The following is a 25,049-nucleotide window of genomic DNA, read 5'->3' as shown; positions in this document are numbered from 1 at the left end:
TTAGCTTGTATATTTGGGATGAGCATCTGTAATGAACGTGCCCAGGGGCATCCTTGCTTTTCAGTGTGCGTGAATCTATCTATATTTGGGTTAGGAAATTCCAATAATGCTTCGGTTTCAATGAAAAGCTTAAGTGAATGTGAAAATGTACCCCCTCCCCCGAATTCAAGCGAACCACTCCTTAGCTTGCAGGTGGAACATGCTAGCAAGCTAAGCAGAGCTATCTCCTCACCCCTCCACTAACTAATCTGGCTTCTTGAGTAAACCACATTACTACTTTTGTTCTAGTTTCCTCGTCTCTAAAACAGAGTTAATATTTACTTTGAAAGACTTTTTTACTTTCCTCTTTTTTGTGAGGACTTTTTTACTTCCCTCTTACTCCTTTTCTCTCTTTCCGCATGGTCAGTCTCCTTATGGCCATTCCATTTTTTCATCTTTTTCCCATTGTTCCTGTTTTACCAAATCCCAATCCAGGATGAAACCAGGTTTCTACCTTCTCCCTGCCTCAAGACCACTCAACACCACAAGAAAATACTATACAACAATAAGTCAGGGTTCTAACATTACATGTTAATTATCCCCAGACAGCCTCCCTCCCCCTCTAGTTTCTGGTTGGGTTTGGCCAATGGGCACCAGAGGGATCCTGGAGGGTAGATGAAGCTCTTTGTTTCTCCAGCTTTCTCCATGCTGAATTGCCACGGTTTAGCTGATCCGTCTACCATACATTTACCATAGACCACAGCTCCTGCACATAGCCCTCTCCCTACAACTTTCTCTCTGGGCAATGAGAATCCCTCCCTCCCCTTGCTCCTTCAAGCCAGGAGATGTTAACATTCCCCACTGTTGCTAGTCATGGGGTACCTGTTTCCTTTCCTAAACTTTCTTTAAACAAACCCCTTTCTCAAGCATTTCTTCAGTTATTCAATATGAGTGTCCATCTGTTTCTGAATAGGAACCGGACTAATACAACAAGCTCAATTTCCCATTTTCTGCAATGATGATAGCAAACCTCCCCAGTTCCCAGTCCCATCTTTCCTCTCACGTTCAGACATATGACCCCCTATTTATTCTCAACCACCAGCTACCCCCAAAAGAAAATAAAAGCCATTGGGAATTCAGCTGCCATCAAACCTCCTACATTTCTCATATCCAGTGGCACGCTGGAGCTGCTCCAAAGAGACAACTGTGGGCATCTCTGTCCAGCGCTGCGTTCAGTGACACCATGTTAGTAGTTTGAAATTAACCTGAGTGGAAGGTCTTTACACCACAGAAATCGGCAAATGCTACAATCAGGGCCTTTGAGGGAGGGGGGAGCAGAGGGGGAGAGCCAGTTGTTGAGCATTTATCAATACACCACTGCTTACATCCAGCCACAACCTTCTCCTTCCCATTTGTTATAATGGAAGAGATGCCCCACCTATGTTCAGAGGCTCCTTCATCTCCCACTGCTTCTGACTGTTCATTCAATCCGTTTTCCTTCATATTTAGCCTCTCCTTCCGTACTAACCCCTTCTCATCAGCATTTAAACCTGCCGTAGACTCCTGCTATACAATAGAGTAGCCACCCATCAGATGGAGTTACTGAGCATTTGAAATGTGGCCAGTCCAAACTGAAATGTGTGAAATACACGCCAGGTTTCAAAGACTTAGTACGAATACAAGAACATAGAGTATTTCATTAATAATTTTTGTGTTACTTGTTGACATAATATTGGGAGTATAATAAGTTAAAGAAAAGATACTACAAGTAAGTTCACCAATTTCTTTTCACATTTTTTTACACTTTTTATTGTGTTATAGTCATTTTACAATGTTGTGTCAAATTCCAGTGTAGAGCACAATTTTACAGTTATACATGAACATACATATATTCATTGTCACATTTTTTTTCACTGTGAGCTACCATAAGATCTTGTATATATTTCCATGTGCTCTACAGTATAATCTTGTTTACCTATTCTTCATATGCCTGTCAGTATCTATAAATTTTGAAATCCCAATCTGTCCCTTCCCATCCCCCGCCCCCTTGGCAACCACAAGATTGTACTCTATGTCTATGAGTCGGTTTCTGTTTTGTATTTATGTTCTTTTTTTTTTTTTAAGATTCCACATATGAGCAATCTTATATGGTATTTTTCTTTCTCTTTCTGGCTTAGAATGACATTCTCCAGGAGCATCCATGTTGCTGCAAATGGCATTATGTTGTTTTTTATGACTTAATAGTATTCCATTGTATAAATATACCACTTCTTCTTTATCCAGTCATCTATTGTTGGACATTTAGACTGTTTCCATGTCTTGGCTATTGTAAATAGTGCTGCTATGAACACTGGGGTGCAAGTGTCTTTTTGAAGTAGGGTTCCTTCTGGATATATGCCCAGGAGCAGGATTCCACGGTCATATGATAAGTCTATTCCTAGTCTGTTGAGGAATCTCCATTCTGTTTTCCACAGTGGCTACACCAAACTGCATTCCCACCAGCAGTGTAGGAGGGTTCCCTTTTCTCCACAGCCTCTCCAGCATGTGTCATTTGTGGACTTTTTGAATGATGGCCACTCTGACTGGTATGAGGTGATAACCTCATCATAGTTTTGATTTGCATTTCTCTGATAATTAGTGATATTGAGCATTTTTTCATGTGCCTATTGATCATTTGTATGTCTTCCTTGGAGAATTGCTTGTTTAGGTCTTCTGCCTATTTTTGGATTGGGTTGTTTCTTTTTTCCTTATTATGTTATTTGAACTGCTTATATATTCTAGAGATCAAGCCTTTGTCAATTTCAAAATTTTTGCAAAATTTTTCTCCCATTCTGTAGGTTGTCGTTTTGTTTTACTTATAGTTTCCTTTGCTGTGCAGAAGCTTATAAGTTTCATTAGGTCCCATTTTTTACTCTTGCTTTTATTTCTATTGCTTGGGTAGAACATTTCTGAGATGTATGTGAGATAATGTTTTGCTTCAGTTTTCTTCTGGGAGGTTTATTGTATCTTGTCTTATTTTTAAGTCTTTGATCCATTTTGAGTTTATTTTTGTGTATGGTGTAAGGGAGTGTTCTAGCTTCATTGATTTACATGCTGCTGTCCAGTTTTCCCAACACCATTTGCTGAAGAGACTGTCTTTATTCCATCATATATTATTGCCTCTATTGTTGAAGATTAGTTGACCAAAAGTTTGTGGGTTCATTTCTGGGCTCTCTATTCTGTTCCATTGGTCCATATGTCTGTTGTTGTACCAATACCATGCTGTCTTCATTACTGTAGCTCCATAATATTGTCTGAAGTCTAGGAGAGTTATTCCTCCAGCCTCTTTCTTTTTCTTCAGTAATGCTTTGGCAATTCTAGGTTTTTGTGGTTCCATATAAATTTTATTATGATTTGTTCTAGTTCTGAGAAATATGTCCTGGGTAATTTGATAGAGATTGTATTAAATCTGTAGATTGCCTTGGGCGGTATTACTAATTTAACAATATTGATTCTTCCAATCCAGGACCATGGGGTATCTTTCCAATTTTTTAAGTCTTCTTTAATTTCCTTCATCAATGGTTTATTGTTTTCCATGTATAATTCTTTCACCTCCTTGGTTAGATTTATTCCTAGATATTTTATTACTTTGCGTGCTATTTTAAAGGGGATTGTTTCTTCACTTTCTTTTTCTGTTGATTCATCGTTAGTGTAAAAAAATGCAACTGATTTTTGAACGTTAATCTTGTAACCTGCTACCTTGCTGAATTCTTCGATTATTTCTAGTAGTTTTTGTGTGGCCCTTTTAGGGTTTTCTATATACAGTATCATGTCATCTGCATATAGTGACACTTTTACCTCTTCTTTTCCAGTTTGGATCCCTTTTATTTCTCTCTCTTGTCTGATTGCTGTGTCTAGGACTACCAAGACTATGTTGAATAGGAGTGGTGATAGTGGGCAGCCTTGTCTTGTCCCAGATTTTAGTAGGAAGGTTCTGAGTTTTTCACCATTGAGTACTATGCTTGCTGTAGGTTTGTCATATATAGCTTTTATTTCTTTTCACATTTTTAAATGGCTACTCAAAAATTTAAAGTTACTTATATAACTCATGTGATTTCTTTTGGACTGTGCGACCACAAATGCTCATCTTAAGAATAAAATCCTTTCTTCAACCTGTCAGCCCCTCCAGTTATTGCCTCTCACAGTCAAAATTGTTTTAAAAAGTGCCTATCCTCACGATCATGATTTTCTTACCACCCTCCCCCCGCCCCTTTAACCAAAGATGATCTGCTTTCCACTTCCACAAGTGCACCAAACTGGTGCTAGTCTAGGTCAGTAAGGCTAACCTAGGTCATTGCTCAGTGAAGAGGGCTTTCTGAATCTTACCCTGCTTTGCGCTTAGCAGCGCTTTGCAACATGGAGCGCTCCCTTCACTGAAACACTTTTCCATTGACAACATGCTTTCTTGGTTTTCCTCCTGCTGCTCTGAATGCTGCTTTCCAAATCCCTTTGCCAGCTCCCCTCTCTCCTCTACCTAGCATTATATGTTGGTCTTCTACAGGACTGTGTCCATCCTATCCACTTCTAAGGATTCATTTCCTATTTATATGTCAGAGGCTGTACAGCTCTCCATATTACATCTTCACTTAAAGGGCTCCCAGGCATCTGTTTAAACATATTCAAATCTGAACTCATCCTCTCTACCTTTGCCTGTAAAACTGGTGCTAAATTAGAAACATGGCACTGCTGGTAAATGGCGCCGCATCTACTTAATCACTCCTGCCAGAACCTCAAGGACATTCTGAACCCATCCTCTCTTCCCTCCACTTTGATCTCTCAGGGTCTCTTTCTAAACTACATCTCATTGTCTTGAACTCTTCCACTTTGCTTTAATTCCACAGTCACCGCCCTAGTCCAAGCTGCCATCTTCTCCCACCTGGACTGCTCCAAGAGCCTCTTGAATGGTGTCCCTGCCTCCAGTGTTACCACCCTTTAACCCATTCTCCATACAACAGCCAAAGTGATCTTTTACAAACTTGAGTAGAATGGGTCTACCTTAAAACCCTCTGCTGGCTTCCCTCTGACTTTAGCATAATGTCAGAAACCTTTAACATGATTTTTAAAAGCCACCCAAAATCTGATTCCTGCCTTCATGTGTAGCTTTGTCTCATCACTCTTTCCCTTCATTCTATCTACTCCAGCCATCTTGGACTTCTTTTAGTCCTTTGAATGCACCATATCACTTTGACTTGGGACCTTCCAATATGTCTTTCCTTCAGCCTGGGACCCTCTTCATCAACTTTCTTTACCTGTCCAACTCCTTTTGAACCTTCAGATAGTTTCCTAACCCCCCAGACTAGTTTTGTCTCCCTCTGACCCTCTCCTACAGCACAGGTGTTTTTCTAATAGATTTTTAAACTCAGTGAAGTCAAGAATGGCAGCTGTCTGGTTTGCTATGTGTCCACAGTGCCTAGCACACTGCCTGGCCCACAGTAGGTACTCAATAACTATTGGTTGAACAATAAAATATTATCTGGTTTAAACTTTCCATTTTGGAGAAGAGGATACTAGGATCCAAAGAAAGGAAGCAACTCATTCAAGATTAGAGAGCCCAGACTAAGATTAACATAGGACTGGACCCTCCTGATTTCCAGATCAATTTTCTTTCCAGTACATCATGTGCTTGTCTATAATTCAGTAACCAGAGGGAAGCAGACTGAATTCCCTATGTCTTGTGAAAGCCAGAGCAAGCTATATTCATAAACACAGCTAACATAGTTGTTGTTTTCTTTGTCTGTTTTATGTAAAAGGCCTGGAATTCCAACCCAAAGATAAACTCCGTGTTTCTAAATCTATAAGCTCCCACAGCTTTTATTCCCTACAGGCACCATTCTGCTCCTTGTTCATCTTCTTTCTCCTTGGCTGACCAGAGGCATCAGCTGGTATTCAGTGTTGAGTGGTTCCTTCATTCCATGCTTTTTATCACTCCCTAGCCCAGTCAGCATGTCACATGTAACAGATTAGGAAGTTCTGTCTTTATTTTATTCTTTTAATGGAGGTCCTGGGGATTGAACCCAGGACCTTGTGCATGCTAACCATGCACTCTACCACTAAGCTATTCCCACCCCGGGAAATGCTGCCTTTAAATAGTAGCACTCAAGAAGACATTAATGGGGGAGGGTATAGCTCAGTGGCAGAACACCTGCCTAGAGTACACAAGGTCCTGGGTTCAATCCCCAGTACCTCCGTTGAAAAGTAATAATAATAATTTTAAAATAAATAAATAAATAATAAATAAACCTAATTACCTCCCCCCAAAACAAACAAAAAACAAAAACAAAAAAAGAGAAAACACTACACGATTCTGTGTAGTGCTGGGGTGGAGATGGGTATAATAATTATAAGAATAAAAATGACTCAAAAATTTTAAGCTATAACTTGTGCCAGGCACTAAATTAGACGGTTTGCATGCATGTTCTCTTATGTTACTAACTCTGTGAGTAATTATTTCTAGCATTTCTGTTTTAAAGATGAGTAAACTGAGGCATAAAGAGGTTATTAAATTGCCCAAGCCATTCAGTTGGAAGAGCCAAGGTTCTGATTGAGACAGTCCAGAGCCCGTGATCCTAATGGTGTGACATCTGACAATGAAGACTATGTTAACCTGACAGTTAGGAAATACCAAGAAGTACAACTGATGGAGATCTCAGAGTTGCTTTATACAGATATCCCACCTCTGATTCATTCACTCACTCACTCATTCATTCATTGGTCCATTTACTCATTTGTTCTTTCATTCTCCCAGCATGTATTTATTGAAGAGTCACATTATATCAATTGCTGGGAGTTCTGATAAAATTAATGGTCTCTCTTCTCTTAGATCTCACTGTCCAGTGGAAGAGACATGTAAGGAAACAGACATTTATCCTACTGTGTGCTAAGTGCTAAGATAGAGGGAAGCCAGGGAGCTTTGGGAACACAAAACAATGATTATAAACCAATTTAATAGGGCATCACAATGATTTATCCTGGACTTGCATTCCACGCTCTTCCCTCAGTCTGTCTGACCTGTGCTTCCTCTCTCTCCTTCCCAGCTTCCTTCCAGCCCTTCTCCTGCTTTTAGTGCTTTGGTGCCATCCTTGGCCTCCCCAGTTCCTGGCTTCAGACTCAACCTCTCCGCCTGTCTTCTTCCTCCTGATGTTGGTTTGAAATGCATTCTGGCTTAGCCTGAGGCACTTGTGTACCATAAACCAGTCTAAGGCCAGCCTCAAAGGCCAGACCAGGGTGTGCATACCGCACTTGTGATATGTCTCTGGTCTAAGACAGTTCAAGACCCAAAACAGGGAACTTTAAGGAGTGTGGAGGGAGGGATAGATAGATACACTCTGTCTTACGTAAGTTGGTTATTTACCACCCTAAACACACAGCCCAACATCCCTTGCAGCTCAATCTTTGTTCAATCTTTGTGTTAATACCATTTGATTTGAAGAGTAAATTTCCAAGGTATCAAGACTCTTAGAGCTTTTGGAATGTTGCACTTCCTCGAGCTGCAATCTCCCATTGACCTGCTCCATTGTAAACAAGGTTTCTCCCAGTCATAAATGAAGCATATCCTGGCTAAAGAATTTCTGTGGATTAGAGGTACCCATTGAATTCAGCAGCTAAAATATTAGGTGTGATTCCTGTTGATTGACGTGTTTGATTTAATAGATGGGGGACTCTCCTCTATATAAGGAAGAAATTAGATCATAAGCGGTATATGGATTGAAAGAAAAGGAAGGGATTGAGATTCTGGGTACTACCATGAGGTGGAGGAGGACATTTGATAGGAATGATGGGGCAAGTGAGAGAATTGGATTAATGGGCAGTTGAAGTCAGAAAGTGGCTATTAGAATACTGGAAACACTTTGAAACCCCAAGACTCAGGCATCAGATGGGTCTTGTAAACAGATGCTGAAGTCTTACATGATGATGACAACCTCCAGATGGATACGGAGACTGAGATCTAAGCCTTAACCTCATTTAACATCAGCAAGAGGCTGATGATGACAGCAGTGAGATGCAGGGGGGATAGGTATGATTAAATCTCTATGATTAGGTGGTATAAACCTTGGAGGAGTAGGGGTTTTTGCTTGCAGATGGAGGAGCAATTGTCTGGAAATGATAATGAGGATCGATGAGACTATTGACACCCACCAGCTTCCCCAGCCCACTCACCCCACCAACCTAAAACATACACCAGCTAATATCTGGTAACTCTTAATAAAGTTTCTAGGAAAATAAGATTTGTTTCAGTTGATGAGTAAATAGTAGCAGTAGTAACAACAATTGTAGTTTTAATCATTTATTCCTTATCAACAGACCTATAAAATAGGTATTAAAATTCCCGTTTTTAAAATTGAGACTCAGAATGCTCAACGGCAGAGCTAGGATGTGAATTATGGTCTCTGTATCACCAAAGCCTTCTTTCCACAGTGAATGGTTAAGAACAGAGTTCCAATATTGTGTGTTTCCTCATCTCTCAATTGGGGATACGAAGTAGGTAAAAAAATTTTTTTTAATTTTTTTAAAATGGAGGTACTGGGGGTTGGACCCAGGACCTCGTGCATGCTAAACATGCAGTCTACCACTAATCTATTCACCCCTCCTCCCCTATAAAGTGCTTAATGCAGTGCTGGGCCGTAGTAAGTACTCATAAATGTTAGCTGCCATTATTGTTGTTGTTGTTACCATTACTGCTATTATTATTTCTGTTGTAGCTCACTGCTGTATCTTATGTTCTCAGCCAGAAATACCAGCAGGACTGTTTCTTTTCCAGATTATTCAATAACAGATTATTAGATGGGTGATAGCTTGCAGTTATGAAGTCTGTAATCTGTCTGATGCTTTTAGCAAGAAGCTTGATATTTTGGCTTTAAGAAAACCCATAGAGGCAAGTCAAACTCCTGTAAGTAGGATGACTACTCACTCAGCTATTCATATTTGGGCCCAGCCCCTTAGCAGCCAGGCCATGTTTTAGAACCACATCTCAGAACATCACAGTGGTAGGTGTGCTTACCTGTTGTAGAATCACTCCCCTGTGTCAAGTTTGCTGTGACTGAGTTGGAATGAAACTGAACCTTGCTGGGGAAATGCAGTGGGTATATTCCCTCTGAAAGTAGACTAGTTAAAAAAAAAAGAAAACCTAATAAAATGTACCATTGGGAGTAATTGGTTCACTTGTCAACTGAGAGTTAATCAAAAAAAGGCATGTGCATGGAACCAACAGATTGCAGAGCTGGCAAAGACTTTAGAAATAATTTAATCCAATCCCTTTATTTTGCTGATAAGGAAAGTGAGTCCCAGAGAGGGGAAGGGTCTTACTCAGGGTCATACAGCTGGCAGTAATTTTGTTTATTTCAAAAATTAATATGAACAATCTTTCCATACATCAGTGAATCCATCTTCCTGCCTTTGTAAGCACAATATTATAACTGTAATTGAATTTGTCTTTGATGGTGGAGAAAGCAAGCTTTTAGAGTTTTACAGGGCCCTAAAGTCATCAGAGCAAGATAAATTTTCATGAACTAATGCTGGAGATCTGCCTATTGGCTGTGAGCTCCTCAAGGAATGGTACTGGTCTTACTCATGGGTTAAAGCAAGTTTCAAATCCTAGCTAAGCCATTTACCAGCTTAGGAAATTCTCTTAAGCTCTCTGAGCCTCTGTTTCCTCATTATAAGTTTAGATAATAAGACCTTTGTTACAGAATGTTTGTGAGCATCAAATGAGGCAAGTTAGGCATTTAATAAGTGTATACAGTGCCTTGCCAAACTAGGCATTTAACAAGTGTATACTTTCAGGTAACCTTTAGCTAGTGTCCTACTAAAAGTGAGGGCTACGTCAATGATTAAGAAAGCCAAGGACCCTGATTCCGTAGAGCTTAGTTCACGAGGGAGGAATAGAGGTGAGGACCAAAGGAGGGAGTAGACAGTAAATAAGGATGCCAGTAAATTGACAATATAATTTCAGGCTATGCTAAGTGCTCTGAAGGGTTACAGAGACAAGAAAATGAGACCATGTGATAGAGGGTGTTTGGGAGAAGTGGGCTGTTTCAGCCAAGAGTGGCCAAAGGCAGTCTCTTTGAGATTCTGTTTGAAGAGGGCCTAAATGATATGAAAAAGCCAGACAGTCTAAGATTCAGAAGAGCACTCCTGAAAGAGGCAGGAAGGCCCTGGGCAGGAGCAAACTTGCCACGTTCAATTAACAGCACAATGGCCCTTGCGTTTTCAGCATGGCGATCACAGTGAGCAAGACATGAGGTAAGACTGGAGACATCTGCACAACTTCAACCTTGAAGTTTTAGGCCATCTAATGAAATCTGAATTTCATTCAAAAAGCAGTATGGGTCCATTACAATTTTGGGGAGTAAGAGAGACTATGATATTAAAAAAATAATAAATAGTTGACCTTTGTCCTTGATTCCTGGCACACAGCTCCTAAAACCTTAGGAATCTAGAGTGAAAAGAGTGTCTTTTGTATACTAATGAGACTACTTGGGACTAGGGACCCCTAGATAGCACCTGTACGGGGGCTGGTCACCAGAAAGACCAAGGCATAATTAGAGGGTTGCAACTTGCAGCCCTACTCCCTGACCTCCAAGCAGGGGAGGAGGCTGGAGATTGAGCTAATCACCAATGGCTAATGATTTAATCAATTATACCTATGTAATGAAACTTCCATAAAAATCCTGAAACAACAGAGTTTGGAGAGCTTCAGATGGTGTACCCTTGAGGGCACGGAAGCTCCACCCACCCCCACCCGCCATACTTTGCCCTATGCATCTCTTCCAGTTTTTCTTTTTTTTCCATTTGGTAGGCATTATATAATTGAAATTTTAAAATAAATATATAGATGTACCAACACACACACTAATGCACATATACAGTGTTTTTTCTTTTACAACTTTTAAATTGAGATATAGTATATACAAAGTATATATGAAGGGAAAGACACAGATCTTGGTACAGTTTGATGAATTTTGATAAATGTGTATACCCATGTAATCAACACCCTAAACAAGATAAATGTGTGTGGATGTGGATAGGTAGGTAGGTATGTAGGTAGGTATATTGACACCATGTATTTAAAATTATAAACGAAGTGTGAGTCTTCATGTTATGATTAGTGATAAAGACTTAATTAACATCACTCTTTCCTTTCTCTCATCCCTTCCTGCTTATAAATTGACATTGTTGTCTCCAGTGCTTGGAGGTTGCCGAAAATACCAGGTGCAGGTCAAAAGATGACTGTGTCAAAAGGAAAAACAAAACAAAACAAATAAAAGAACAACTAGCCATTTCTTAATGCTTGTTGCAGGAAAATCACATTTGCTATCTTTTGTTTTTCTATGGAGGAGTCGGTCATGTGCCTCAGCCCACACATTAGCATGTGAACTTGTTGTTCCAGTAAAATGAGTCAGAGTTCCTCAAGAAGGCAGATTCATGTATTTCAGAGCTATGTGTCAGCATCTCTGAAAAAAGGGACAGTGTACTGTATTGGTGCCTCACGTGCATACACACACTCATTCTCACCCAAGTAGATCACACAGGTAATAAGCAGCAGAAGCAGGATTTGAACTCAAGCCTAGGGGACCAAGGAGCAGACTTTTTGCACTGCCAGGAGGACAGGTGTGTCAGGTCTGAGTGCAGGTCTGAGTGAAAGCCTGGAATCAGAAGCAGGTCTGAATTCTGGCTTTGCTGCATATCGGCTTTATGACCTTGGGCAAATTTCCTTATACTGTCTCTGTTTACTTCGTGGTCCGTAAAGTGGGGATAGCTGATGATATCTGTGCTGTTAAGTCGTTTTGAGAATTTAAAAGGTTATGTACACAAAGCAATGAGTACAGGGCGCAGCACCGAGTAGGCACCTGGGAAATGTTGGCTTGAACCAGTAACCTAGCAACAGCCTTGGGAGTTGGCTTCTGGGACAATGGATGCTTCATTTTTTGAATCGTATACACCATCAGTTAAAAATATTTCGAGCTTACATCTTCAACACATGGAAATTTATTTATGAAATAGCAGACACATATTCTACTGTACTTGTGATTTTTTACACTGTAAAACAGCTGAAACACAGCTGAAATAAAATATTTCAAATGCATGCCTCTCATGATGCTGGCGTAGTAACGTTGTACAATATCTAAAGTTACCCTGTCCAAGGCCAGGTGAGTTTTTAATGATTTTAAGTGATTTTTGATGATTTCTAAATGATTTTACATGTGCCTCAGTATTATATCTCAAATAATATTCTTGATAGTTTCGATTTTTTCCCAATTCTTACCTTATCTGACTAGGTCTTCATGGTTTTTACCTTATAATATGGAAAGCTAGAACCAAGTAAAAGTGTCATCATTTTTTTCACTTACTTGAATCTGAATTACCACCATTGCCTTTAATCCTTTGACTGAATCTTTCTCAGCTGCTTGCCCATTTTGTGAGGGTTTATTTAAATGAAATTAGATATACCTATAAATCCACCAACATGGAACGTGTAAATGGCAGCAGGTAGCAAATCCCTGGAAGCCGCGGGCGTAGAATGGAGTGCCATGCTGTCGTCCCCTGGTGTGGTAGAGCTCTCATTCTTCTCTTAGGAAACCTCACACATCTTTATTCCCTCATGACTGATGTATGGACACACTGATGGATCTGGTGACAATCTGCATATTCAGTGCTGGTAAAGCTTAATCCATTTCTTTAGACTAAAAGTCATATAAATGGCACTTCCAGTATTTTCTTCTGGAATCTTAACAGGTCATCTTGACCACTAGATCGCAGATATGCCGTTCTACAAACAGTGTGAGAAGATCCTACGTTGCCTCTGTTAGGAAAGTCATCCCTTTTCATCCAGCAGCTCAGTAAACGTGAACCAAGCACCTGGAAGTGCTAGGACTGTGCCGGGCATGAGACCTACAGTGGCATGACTCCTTCCCCACTCAGGGAGCTCACAGGATGCCTCCCACCAGGCCAGGTCCTGGTTCTTCTTCCTTGTGGACAGTGACTGTGGACCGTGACGCTGGACATTGCCAAGCTGGCAGTGCCCTTCGGTGCCTAGGTCTAGACTACCTGACGGCCTTCCCTAAGTCTTAAGGCCATTGTTCTCCTTCCCCTGTACAGAGGAGACAGTATCAGGTCCCCTGCTCCCCAAATTGCTAACACAAGTGTGTCTGCCAGTCGTGGAATCGTCCTCTTCTCCATTGGTGCTGAAAAGCCCCTTCCTTTTTTGAACTTAACTTCCCTGGGTAACTCACCCAGTGTCGCCTAAAGACTTTTGGTGGCTCCCAAGCCAGGCCATAACACGTGAGAACTGGGAGTTGCCTGCGCCCACACAGGCCTGGTGACTGCCCGTGCAGCTCCCAGGGAAGTGGTGAGCAGCGTGTGCGGACTGGGATCTCAGCCTTGACACGGCCTGGAAGGGTCAAACCCCATGAATGCGGTCTTTCATGGCCCTGGGACAGGGCTCCTATTTTTTTCCTACAGAAACCCTTATACTTGCTTTCAGAAGTGACGATCAAATGTGAACTTTCATGGTTTATTTATAGCTTGGCCCAATAGAGAGAAAGAAAAGAAGTGATTAAAATGCGATTTTACAAAATATTTTGTTTGTAAAAGCTTTCATTGTGTGGGCTCAAAGGAAAGAAAAAAGTCCCTGTATCGGTGGTGCTGTCTAGACTCCCAAACAAAGAGGGTAGCGTGCTGCAAATCCAGATTGGCCGGCTCCTGCCTGCTGACAAAAAGTATGAATTTTGAGGCTGACTTCAAATAAACCCTTTTGAACAGAAATATATTGTGGGGGTGACTATATTTAGCACGTGTCAGCATTCCCATAATAAATTCATATTGTTTTGCTGTGGTAATTTCCAGATTTACTGCAGCCAGTGGGTTCATGAGGTTTCAGTTTTATGTTAATTATTTGGAGAAATGGGAAGACTCAGCAGCGCTATTTCTGATGACAGCACTGATTCTCTGGGCATTCTCCACATTGTGTCCAGTAGCCTTAATGAGCCCTCCTCCCAGGAGAGAGGAAGGAGAGCACGAATCATAGTGACTGCCTGTAGAAGCTTAACTTTTTTTTTTTTGGAATGAAGTACAGTTTTATTTTCCTTAAAATGATCAAATCTCTATGTGCCATTGCAGAACATTTAGAAGACACAAAAAACAAGTTAACAAGAGAAAACATGATCTCTCATGTTCTCAAATCTGTTAATCTTTTAATATATTTTCATTCAGTGCTTATTATGCATATGTAACTTGGGTTTAGCACAAATACATCTTTTGAAATAGAGTTGAAAAACAAATGTATTTTTTTGGCTCTATCTACTTTTTTTTTTATTTAAGTATAGTTGATTGACAATGTTGTGTTTCAGGTAAACAGCAAAATGATTCAATTTTATATATGTATTTTTTTCATATTCTTTTCCACCACAGGTTATTGCAAGATATTGAATATAGTTCCCTGTGCCATACAATAGGACCTTGTTGCTTATCTATTTTATGTATAGTGGTGTGTATCTGCTAATCCCAAACTCCTAATTTATCCCTCCCCTCCTTACCCCTTTGGTAACCATAAGTTTGTTTCCTATGTCTGTGAGTCTGTGAGAAACAACCGTTATTTTTTGCTCCCACTATCCCTTCAGATTTGTGCAATAGAGCTACTTTTTCTCTGCCCTTGTTAAAAATTCTGGCAGTTCCATTACTTTCTTAAATAAGTAGAAAGTCACGTAGCTAATACAAGTTTTATGGTCCCTTTAAGTTGTGAGATATAACCAAAATTCAAAAACTGGAATATCAAGAAATAGATAATAATCATCACTTTGCTTTTCATCTAAAGATAAGCCTCTCCTCAGTCCTCCAGCAAGGATTGCTGCAAATGAGAGAAGGTGGCTGTCATCAGATTCTTCTTTTTCCTTCTTTCACTTTCACTCTGGTATATTAGCTTTCTTCTTCTTCTTCTAGGCGGCTGGAAGGTGTCGGAAAGTTCTTACCTGATTAGCCCTGTCATCGGTGGGCTTCATGCTCTCTCAGTCTAACAGGTGTTTACAGCTAGGCTCCCGTGTAGATTTATTTTTTATTTTTTTGGAGATCTTCCTCTTTTGGAAACCTCTCCCTTACTGTATCTGGTCCTTGTCCTTGGCCCCACCTCTCTGTTCTGGTAGATTGGTTACTCTTTTCATTCCTTGGAAATCCAGTAGGTTGTCGCCAGTTTCTTTATGCAGACTGCTTCTGCCTCGTTAGGTGGCCATGTTGGACAGGCTCCAGGAAAGCCCAGGAAGCGCTCTCACCTGTGGGCCACCTTGGGTCCGTGGGAAACAGTCGTGCCTTTGGAGTCTGATGGACTCTGGCTGTGCTGGCTGATCCCAGAGCAACACTCCTGCACTTCTACACTGAAGCTGCCAGCTGTCCTCCAGACAGGAGCCACCCTCAACCCACCATGTCCCACAACCTCAGGGACACGCATCTCACTCCTCACTGGTCTTAGTGAAGCTGTGCTCAGTAAACACACAACTCTCTCCTAAAAATCCATCACTTTTCCTGACCTTCCATGTGGAGGAAAGAGTTGATTAATGGGTCCTCAACTACCTTTGTTACAAATTCTTCAGGGTGGTCTCTTTCCAGCTCACTTTGGTGTCTTTTATCTGTCATCTTTAGATCTCAGCCAAAACTTCCGTTTTAGCATTCTGTCACGTGTATGATCCTTCAGTTCATTCATCCCGTAGACATTCCCTGAGCACGAACGATGCACCACATGCCGAGTTTGGCAGTAGAAATAATTATAACAGTTCCTGCCTTAAGGGGCTCACAGTCTAGCTGGGGAGGCTGATGTGCTAACCAAAAATTGTGGCACCATGTCCTAAATGCTATGCTAGATGGGAACACACGTTGCCATGGGAGTACATAACTCATTCTGGGTGGGAGGCAGGCGGCTGGGATGAGTCAGGAAAAATCTTCTGTGGAGTCGATCCCTGAACTAAGTTTAATGTTTAAGTCTGTACTTTTTTCGAGAAAAAAAAAACAACCTCTTTTAAAATCTTTAAAATCTCTATCACTGGTCTTTCTCAACAATTTATTTTTAAAAAAAGCAAAGGTAACGTGAAGAAGGGAAGAAAGAATTGCTGCCTGCCTGCCGTGTGTCCGCATCTGTTACAGCGGGAAGGGAAGTGTCATTTACGAAGCCCCTTGTATAGTATAAATTTCCTGGATCCCACCCACGAAGGCTGTCCTGGAATGTCAGCTCAAGTCAGAGCCCAAGCACAACCCCGAGGAGTATTCCCCGAGAATATTTTCAAGATTCAGAGGAGGCAAGAGGAGACGAGGTCCTCCCCAAAACAGGCACAGCAGAGCACTGCTCTGAAGGCAGAAGCAAGCACAGAACAGGAGAACCCATGGCAAAGGTGGCGATGGGGATGGCTGAGATCAGCTCAGCAAGACTTGGGGCTTGTTATAAGGGAATCAGAAGTTCGTTTAGGAAGGAAAATGTTCTAGTATGTGTTGGGACTAGCAGAGCTCCTAAAATATTCTTGTTATGTGGAATGGCTGTGACCGCACTAAGTCTTTGTGGAAGACTTGCTCTTTGGCAAAATGGCCCCAGACTGCCCTTCTTTGGTTCTTACCCTTTCACCTTGACTTCATTTTCAATACTTTTTCATAGTTTTTAGAATCTCCTCCTTACTAAGGCTGCCATTGCCTTCTTCTGTCAGTGTGCCTGCTATTCTCAGCATCACTGATCTCCCAGACAGCATTTTTAAATCCACTGGGGCTAGGAAACCAGATATCTAGTTCACAATGTCCATGGCATCCTTGGAGAAGAGTTGGTAGAACATCCTCGCCAGACTGGAAATAAGTGTAAATGATTAGCCGATGGAAAAGTATCAAGTCTCTTAATCCTTGAATAACTATTGGAAAGAAGTTTATCTGCTTCTAGCATTGTATTTATCACACTCCATTTTGATCACAATAAATGTCTTTTCCATTCTGCAGTGAGCTCCTTGATGAAAGGACGCATTCATTCTTCGTCTCTGTACTCCATAGATACTGAGTGCTGTGCTTGGCACATAGAAGGGGCTCAACATGTTCTACGAATATTCTAGGTACTGAGATTAAGCAGCAAATAGACAAAGCTCCCAACCTGTGTAGCTTCCATTTTGGCTAGAACAAGGAGTGGAGAGGAAGAGAGGGGATACATAAAGCAGTTAATACATGGCATGTTAGAAGGGAATTAGTGATAAATAATAAATATAATATTTACACAATGATATAATTAAATATCTATATTTCTGCTAGTATGTGAGTTTTTCCAGGACAAGAGTGTGTCTTATGCAGATCTGTATCCCTAGCATGGTGTCTGGTACATAGTGAGTAACTAATAAATATACAGAATAAGAAGTTATACATATGTGACCCCAGAATGTCTACATCCTTAAAAATAAGAGTTCAAGAGCTGTTCCTAAGACAGGACCTATTCTGAAGAGCTTTTGTCATTCTGTTGCTTGCAATCTACCTAATCAAGTCCGTTGGACTCCAAAGTTTGGGTTCACTCCATTCCCCCTAACTTTCCCATAAACTTAACAGCATTGGGAGAGCACCCAAGGAAACCTGACCTTTCCTCTCATATCATGGAGCCGACACAATCGGTGGTTGATCTTGCTGCTGAACACTCCCGACCATGTCCACCCAAGACGCTGCAACTTGCTGTCTACCTGGTCGCCCCATTGTAAAGAATGTTCTAAAGTCAAGTTAATCAGACTCAGCCCGGAGGTCTCACATCTGTATGCACAATTGCAGGGACAGCTGGAAAAAAGAACTAAAAGTGAAATGCAGAGGTCTTAAATATTTTATCCTAAAGTTCAGGTGCAAGTGGCTTCCATTCAGTTACTGCTATCGTGAGTGAAGTAGACAATGTGCTCAGTGACTGGTTTTGTTGCCTCCTCGAGTCCTCCTATCTAGGCGAAGAGAAAGGGAAATAACTCCCTCCCACCGCTCCCTGTGAGCCGTAACAAAAGACCTACTGTCTAGCACAGGGAACTCTATTCAATTTCTTGTAATAACCTATAATGGAAAAGAATCTGAAAAATATATGTGTATGTGTATGTGTAACTGAGTCGCTTTGCTTTACACCTGAAACTAACATTGTAAATCAACTGCACTTCAATAAAAACATAAATCTTTTTTAAAAAGGTACTTTGCTTTCTGGGTTGTTTATACCCTGGAGGCCTCAACAGGCAGCTATTTATGAAGCCCAGGCTGTGTGGTCATAGAGGTAACTTTTAAGGTTCATTGGGTTTTAATCTTTATCACCAGGGAAAATAAGTTGAAAAAAATGAACTCCCCAAAAATGTCTTAAGTGGAAATAAATTCTAATTAGAATGTTCTTGCCTGTGACAAGCCGCACTTTGCTTTTAATTTTCCAACTTAGCTGTCTGCACTCTGTTTTCCATTTGACAGGAGGCAATGGCAAGGATGAGCAAAGTTGGGAAAGTTGTGTTTCCCAGACATGAGGATAAAAGGTAAGTTTATATGTTTTCCATGCACAATGCTGAGGACTGAGGACAACAGACACATGCAACTCTAGAGCTGAAATAAACCTCAGGGGTCAGCAATCCAGGCCTTCAATTAATAGTTAATAAAGCTCAGTCTCAGAGAGGTAAAGGCACTTTGGTTTCCTAGGATCACAGAACTAGGTAGGGCCGGACCTGGGGGTCAAATACAAACTTACAAACTCTCAAACCAGTGTTCTTTTCCCTAGGTCATTAGCAGCACATCTAGCTTCTCTGTTCTAAAATGGGGATCGCGTGTGCCTTCCGATGGAATGGCACCTATCTGTTCCTCCAGCCTTTGCATCACGTGGCTTTGAGCTACAACATGACTTTGCTCAGTGTTTTAACCCCAATTCACAAAACACTAATTTATGGAGCACCTGCTATCTTCAAGGCACTCTGCTCATCAGTATCCAGGCAGGATTTAGAAAGGAATAAGACACAATCTTATCTACACAATGTCCCGTTTCAGGACAAAGGGATGTGTTCTATAATAGAAGTGGTACCAGGTGACAAAGTAACCCAAAACAGAAAAGAATGTGGCTACTTGCTGTAGGGGTGAGGGAAAGCTTTTGAGAGGAGGTTAAGTCTAGCTGACTTTAAATGCTTAAAAGAAGTTGTCAGCAGGCCAAGACAGGGAAGAACATAGTCTGTAGAGGGAATAACGTAGACAAAGTTGTAAAGCTGGGAACAGCATGGTGTATGCAGGTAACTATACACAGCACATAATTCTGAAATACAAAGTGTGAGAGCGGGGATGACAGGGAGTGAAACCAGGTGTAGGGGGAACAGACAGGGTCCTCTCGTAAGGAGCTCTAAGGCCCTGTTAAGGACCTCAGACCTCATCCCACAGGCAGAATGGAGATATTGAATTTTAGGCAAGGGTGGGACCAGGTCAGATGTAGGTACTTGAAAGATCCTCTTAGAAAATGCATTAGAGTGCCTAAGGGTAGATGCAGGGAGGCCAGATGGAAAGCTTTTTCAATAATCCAGCTGAGAGATGAAAAAGACCTACATTGAGCCATTGGTAGTGAGTTTAGAGATGAAGGAACAGTTGTACAAGTGGCTTTTGTCATTTTAGGAAAGTATTTGAGGTTAAGACATAAAAGCAAATTCCACCTTATGTAACAGACAGACAAAGGTGCGGATGCCACCAAAGCAGGATCAGCCTTTAACAGAGTGGAAACGTCCACCGAAAAAGCCATTCGGTATCTTTTCATGTTCTTAAAGGTCTCCCAGTGGAGTTGGGCTGTTAATCCTCTGAATATAAACCCCTGTCTAAATACCGGGGTCAGCAGAGCAGGCCCTTAGGTGGAGGGGCTCGATGCAGGAGCATTGGGAGATCTGAGTCCCCCATGGCAGGGGAGCCCTGGGCTAGCAGCCGCCTTCTTTTGTTGAAGTTAGAAACAGATTATTCTTCTCCATCTCTTCACTGAGCCCCCGAAGACTTTTGAGGGAAGTCTGCTTTTAAGTTCTTTGAGTAAATCCTACGTGTTCCTTTGAAAAGAATGCCAGGCTACTTGCTGTCAGCTGGGAGCCCGCCTGTGTGAGGGAGGCACACGCGCTGCTCTAGCACCATCTGCAGGCGGGCTGAAGACTTGCACGTGGAAGGAGAGTGGGTTTCCCGCTGAGCTACTCTCCCATCTCCTCCTTGACTCAAGCTGTTATCTGTACACAACACTTACGTAGGTCTGTCCCACGCAGACTTAAGAATGGGAGGAAATGTTTGCATATCATATATCTGATAAAGGATTAATATCCATATAAAAAACTCCTATACTTCAACAACCAAAAAAACAGCTACACTTCAAGAAAAAAAAAAATTAAACTAAAAAAGAAATAAAACAGCCCAAATCAAAAAACAGGCAAAGGACTTGAATAAACATTTCTCCAAAAACGATATACAAGTGGCCAATAAACACATGAAAAGATGCTCACCTCACTCATCATTATTGAAATGCAAATCAAAACTACAATGAGATAATAGTTCATACCCATTTGGATGGCTACTGTTGAAAAGCAGAAAATAGCAAGTGTTGGCAAGGATGTGGAGAAACTGGATCCTTTACACACTGTCAGTGGGAATGTAAAATGGTGCAGCCGCTGTAGTATGGTGGTTCCTCAAAAGTTAAACATGGAATTAGCATATAACCCAGCATTCCACTTCTGGGTATGTGCCCAGAAGAACTGAAATCAGGGCCTCAAAGAGATGTTTAAATACCTATGTTCACAGCAGCATTGTTCCCAGTAGCTGAAACATGGAAGCAACTCAAGTGTCCACTGACAGATGAGTGGATAAAGAAAAAGTTGTATATATGTATGATAGAATATTATTCAGCCTTAAAAAGAAAGGGACTTCTGAAGTATCCTACAACGTGGATGAATCTTGAAGATGTTTCATTAGTGAAAAGAGCCAGTCACAATATGACAAATATTATATGACTCCACTTATATGAGGTACCTAGAATAGTCAAATTCACAGAGACAGAAAGTAGAATGGTGGTTGCCAGGGGCCAGAGGGAAGAGGGGAGTAAGGAGTTACGACTTAACGGGTAGAATTTTAGTTCTACGAGATGAAAAGAGTTCTGTAGATGGATGGTGATGAGGGCTGCACAATTATGTAAATGTACATAATGCCACTGAACTGTACACTTAAAATGGCTAAAATGGTAAATTCCATGGTATGTCTATTTTACTACAATTTAAAAAAATTAGAAACTAAAAGGCACAGGGAAAAAAAGTGCCTGGGACCTCAGCTTCCTGTGTGTAAAAAAAGGAGAAAAATTTGGTCTATCCATCTTTTGACATTCCAGGATAATAGAAGGATGTAGGAACAACATCAGGTCACACGTGTAAGCACTTGACAGCTCGCAGAGTATTTCTTGTTCATGTCCTTGTTTAAAATGCAGTCGCTCTGTGACATAGGTACCAGTGCCATTATCATCCCTCTCAACAGCAGGGCTTAGACCATTTAAAAAAGTTGCCCCAAGTCACCGAGGCTTCTCTGCCTGGAACGCTGGTGCTTTTCCCACTGTACGAAGAATAAGACCAGCAAAGTTTCTGCAAAGCTGTCAGTATTAAAATTGGAAATTTTCACATTCATGAGAAGGGGTACTGACCCGAACTCCCTTTCAGCAATTTTGAGATTCCAAAATCAGGAAATCCATCTCATATAGTGAAAAAATTGCTTGACATTTAAGACTGTCAGAGAGTTGCATTAGGAGAAAATTGCTATCCCAAAATCATTCTGATTAATAAGCTTGGAGGCTCATAGAGCAGGTTTTAGTAGAACCCACATATAGTGAGAGTGATGATAATACTGAAATATTATTTTATAAGCAGTAACCATAACTAGCACTGATATCGCTTGCTATGATATCACTATTCTAAGTGCTTCTTAAATATTACCTCATTAAATTCACACAACAGCTCTATTGAGGAAGATATTATAATTATTCCCATTTACAGACAGGGAAATTGAGAAACAAAGAGATTAAGTAAAATATCCATGGTCACACAGCTAGTAATGGGGCCAATCTGAGATTCAAACCCAGGCTTCGGAGCTCACCCCTTAACTGTGTTTGGCTGCATCGCAGCTCTTAAGTTATCAGAATGCTTAAGGTGGGAATACTGGGGACTGGTAGGGGGCTCCTGTTAATCCCATTAGCTCTGCGTGTTACAGGCAGATGGGCCCCTGTGTGAATCCAGGGTAACGCACGCACTTTCCCCTAGTTCACAACCTTCCACTGAAGCTCACTCATGAAGACTTCCTTTCAGGGCACCCCAGAATCTACCAAGACGTGCTAAACAGGCTCCATCCACCTCTTACCCCAGGTCAGCACCTCCCAACCAAGAGCAATAAGGACAGAGTTGCAGTCTGCAAGTGCCACCGGTCTTAGCTACGACTGCTCTTTTTAAGATTGTGGTGCCGAGGCAGCTCCAGCCGCCCTGCCATGTGACTCACCGCCAGCACCAGTTCTAACAGGTCTCCCCAGAAGTATCAGCCGGAGAGGACAGGGAGAGCAAGGTCCTCCGTGGGATGCCTGGAAGGCAGGGCACAGCTATAGGAGAGGCATCAGTCATGTTTTCCTGGGGTTTTACTCCCAGATAAAGCAGTCTACAGAGGAAACGTTGGTGTGGAATCTGCAAAGGCTGGTTAAAATGTTCACTCTCCTCTCTGGTCAGGCTGTGACTTTAAACCAGTCACTAAACCAGGATGGGGGCGGGAGGCCGGGTAGTCATATATGAAATACTTAATGAAGCTGGGAATGTGAAAGGTCCCGTTAAACCTGGGCTTTTCAGAACGTTATAGTGGAGGCTCTGAAGTCAGAGAGACCTGCGTTTGAATTCCAGCTCTGCCGATTTTTAGTGATGCTACTTTAGTTCAGCCTCGTTGAGCAAATGTGAACCCTCCCTCTAAAATGGAGGCGTGGGTTAACCCACGGAGGCTAAAGATACTGGATGTGAAAGATGCTGATTCATGGCTCAGGATGCTGTAAGCCTTCAAAAAATGGGAAGTGCCTGCAAATCCATCACAGATACACTCTTGGTCTCCTAAATGTAGGGAGAAAGCCGCGTAACAGTTCTGCTTGGGATCATTCAACATATTTATTTTTCTCACACAGATACTATGACAAGAAATATCGAGTATTCCTGAAGCTAGTTGAACACCAGAAGGAGTATGCAGCCATCATGAAAGGGGACTGAACAGAGCTTGCAGATGCTGGCGCCAGGGCTTACGTCACTGCATCCAGGACTTTGGTCATTTCACCTTATATTCAAGACCCTTAGGTATCATTTCATCATTTCTGTATTGTCTTTTAATAAAGAAAATGGAGACATGTGCAAACGAACTAGAGTCTTCCATTTCAAAACACCATCATTTACTTGGTAGTTTCCACAGGCACCGTCGTGCTGACAGAAGTTTCACAAAGAGTCATAGCGTCTCCTGTGGGACTAGACTTTGGGGATCACTCAATGCAGGCGAAACTGTCCTTGGTAGTTGATTCAGTGCCAGCCGTTAAAAGACTCACATCGCTTCAGGTAGGACATCTAATGTTTATTCTCTAGGTGGCTCAAAGCTTGTTATTAACTTTTTATTTGGAAATTATTTCACATGTACAGTAAAGTTGCAAGAATAGAAATCAGGGAATACCCATGTACCTAACCTTTACCTTTAAACATTTATCCCATCTGCTTTCTCATTTATATGTTCTCCCTAAATATGTATTCATATGTGTACATAGACATTATGTATTTATATATGCACACAAGTTTTTATGAATCATTTAAGAGTAAATTTCAGTAGACTTAATTTTTATAATAGTACTTTTATTTAATCTGTCATTCATATTCCAATTTTTGTCAATAATTCAGTGATGTCTTTTCTGGCAGTTTTCCCTAGAGTACAGGATCCAGTCTAGACTCAGATACTGCATTTAACTGCAGAATCATCGTCATTTTGTAAACATCATATTAAAGATAGGTACAGGCAAGGGAGGAGGGTATATAGCTCAGTGATAGAGCACATGCTTAGCATGCATGAAGTCCTGGGTTCAATCCCCAGTACCAACATTAAAAGCAAATAAATAAATCAAACCTAATTACCTATCCCCCAAAAGACAAAACAAATAAACAAACAAATTTAAATTATAAAAAAGGGTGGGAGAAGATATAGCTCAGTGGTAGAGTGCGTCCCTCCCTCCCCTCCCACCCCCCAAAAATAAAGACAGGTACAGGCAGGAATCATCAGTGGATCCAGGAGGAAACTTTGACGAATAAAAGGTCTTAAAATGTCTCCTTTCAGATTGTTTATTAGTTACAAGAAGAGAAAGAATGTTAACTAGATGGGGAAAAACTAGGCCAGCATCTTGATTGGGTGATCAGAATTAACTTCAGATGGGTAAATAGACGTCAGGGGCCTCCAGATGTGATGCCCTGAAAGGGACATAGCATCATGCTGGCTGGGAACGCACAGCCTGAATCTAATCATAAGGAAACATCAGACAAAACCCAATCTGGGTAGCATTCTATTTTTTTAATGGACTATGCTCTTTAAAAATATCTGTTGTAAAGACAAAAAAAAAGCATATGGAAAGAAACATGTTGGCTAAAAGCTTTTGATGTAGACAAGTATTTGAAAATACAACTACAGTTACTTTAGTTGACACCCTAACACACACATAAAAACACCTACACACATGTAGACACACACATGCACACACACCATTTCAGACCTTAGAGTAGCTGCTAGTGTTGATTCTAGAGCTGTCATAGTTCAGATGAATTTGGATAGAGAATATGTGGAACTTTAGCAACACAAGTCAGCAGGCAGAAGTGAAAAAGCCAATACAACTCAGTCAACAAACGTCTTTCGGAGTACTTATTCTGTACTAGATGTTGTGCTATGCACTGGAGTACGGGGATAAAGAAAATGTGGTCTCTGTCCGCAGGGAGCTCCCATCTAATGAGAGACAGCAACAAGTAAGCTGATCACAGTACACTATAAGAGATGCCGCA

At 41.2% G+C, this 25,049-nt stretch overlaps 1 protein-coding gene across 7 annotated transcripts in view; it reads left to right on the top strand.

Moving 5' to 3' along the window:
- FGGY (FGGY carbohydrate kinase domain containing) overlaps nt 1–23,379 on the top strand; it is a 389,035-nt gene extending 365,656 nt beyond the window's left edge. For all 7 annotated transcript variants that reach the window (XM_064493531.1, XM_031465233.2, XM_064493532.1 and 4 more), the window contains 2 exons: nt 18,439–18,500; nt 23,156–23,379. In XM_064493531.1, coding sequence (XP_064349601.1) covers nt 18,439–18,500; nt 23,156–23,237 — 144 coding nt within the window. In that variant the 3' untranslated portion in view covers nt 23,238–23,379. The remainder of the gene's footprint in view (nt 1–18,438; nt 18,501–23,155) is intronic.
- Nucleotides 23,380–25,049: the final 1,670 nt, after the last annotated feature.

Source organism: Camelus dromedarius, chromosome 14 (genome assembly GCF_036321535.1).
Source record: "Camelus dromedarius isolate mCamDro1 chromosome 14, mCamDro1.pat, whole genome shotgun sequence".
NCBI lineage: Eukaryota > Metazoa > Chordata > Mammalia > Artiodactyla > Camelidae > Camelus > Camelus dromedarius.
Note: the sequence above shows the minus strand (reverse complement) of the source record. Positions and strands in the feature narration are given on the sequence as shown.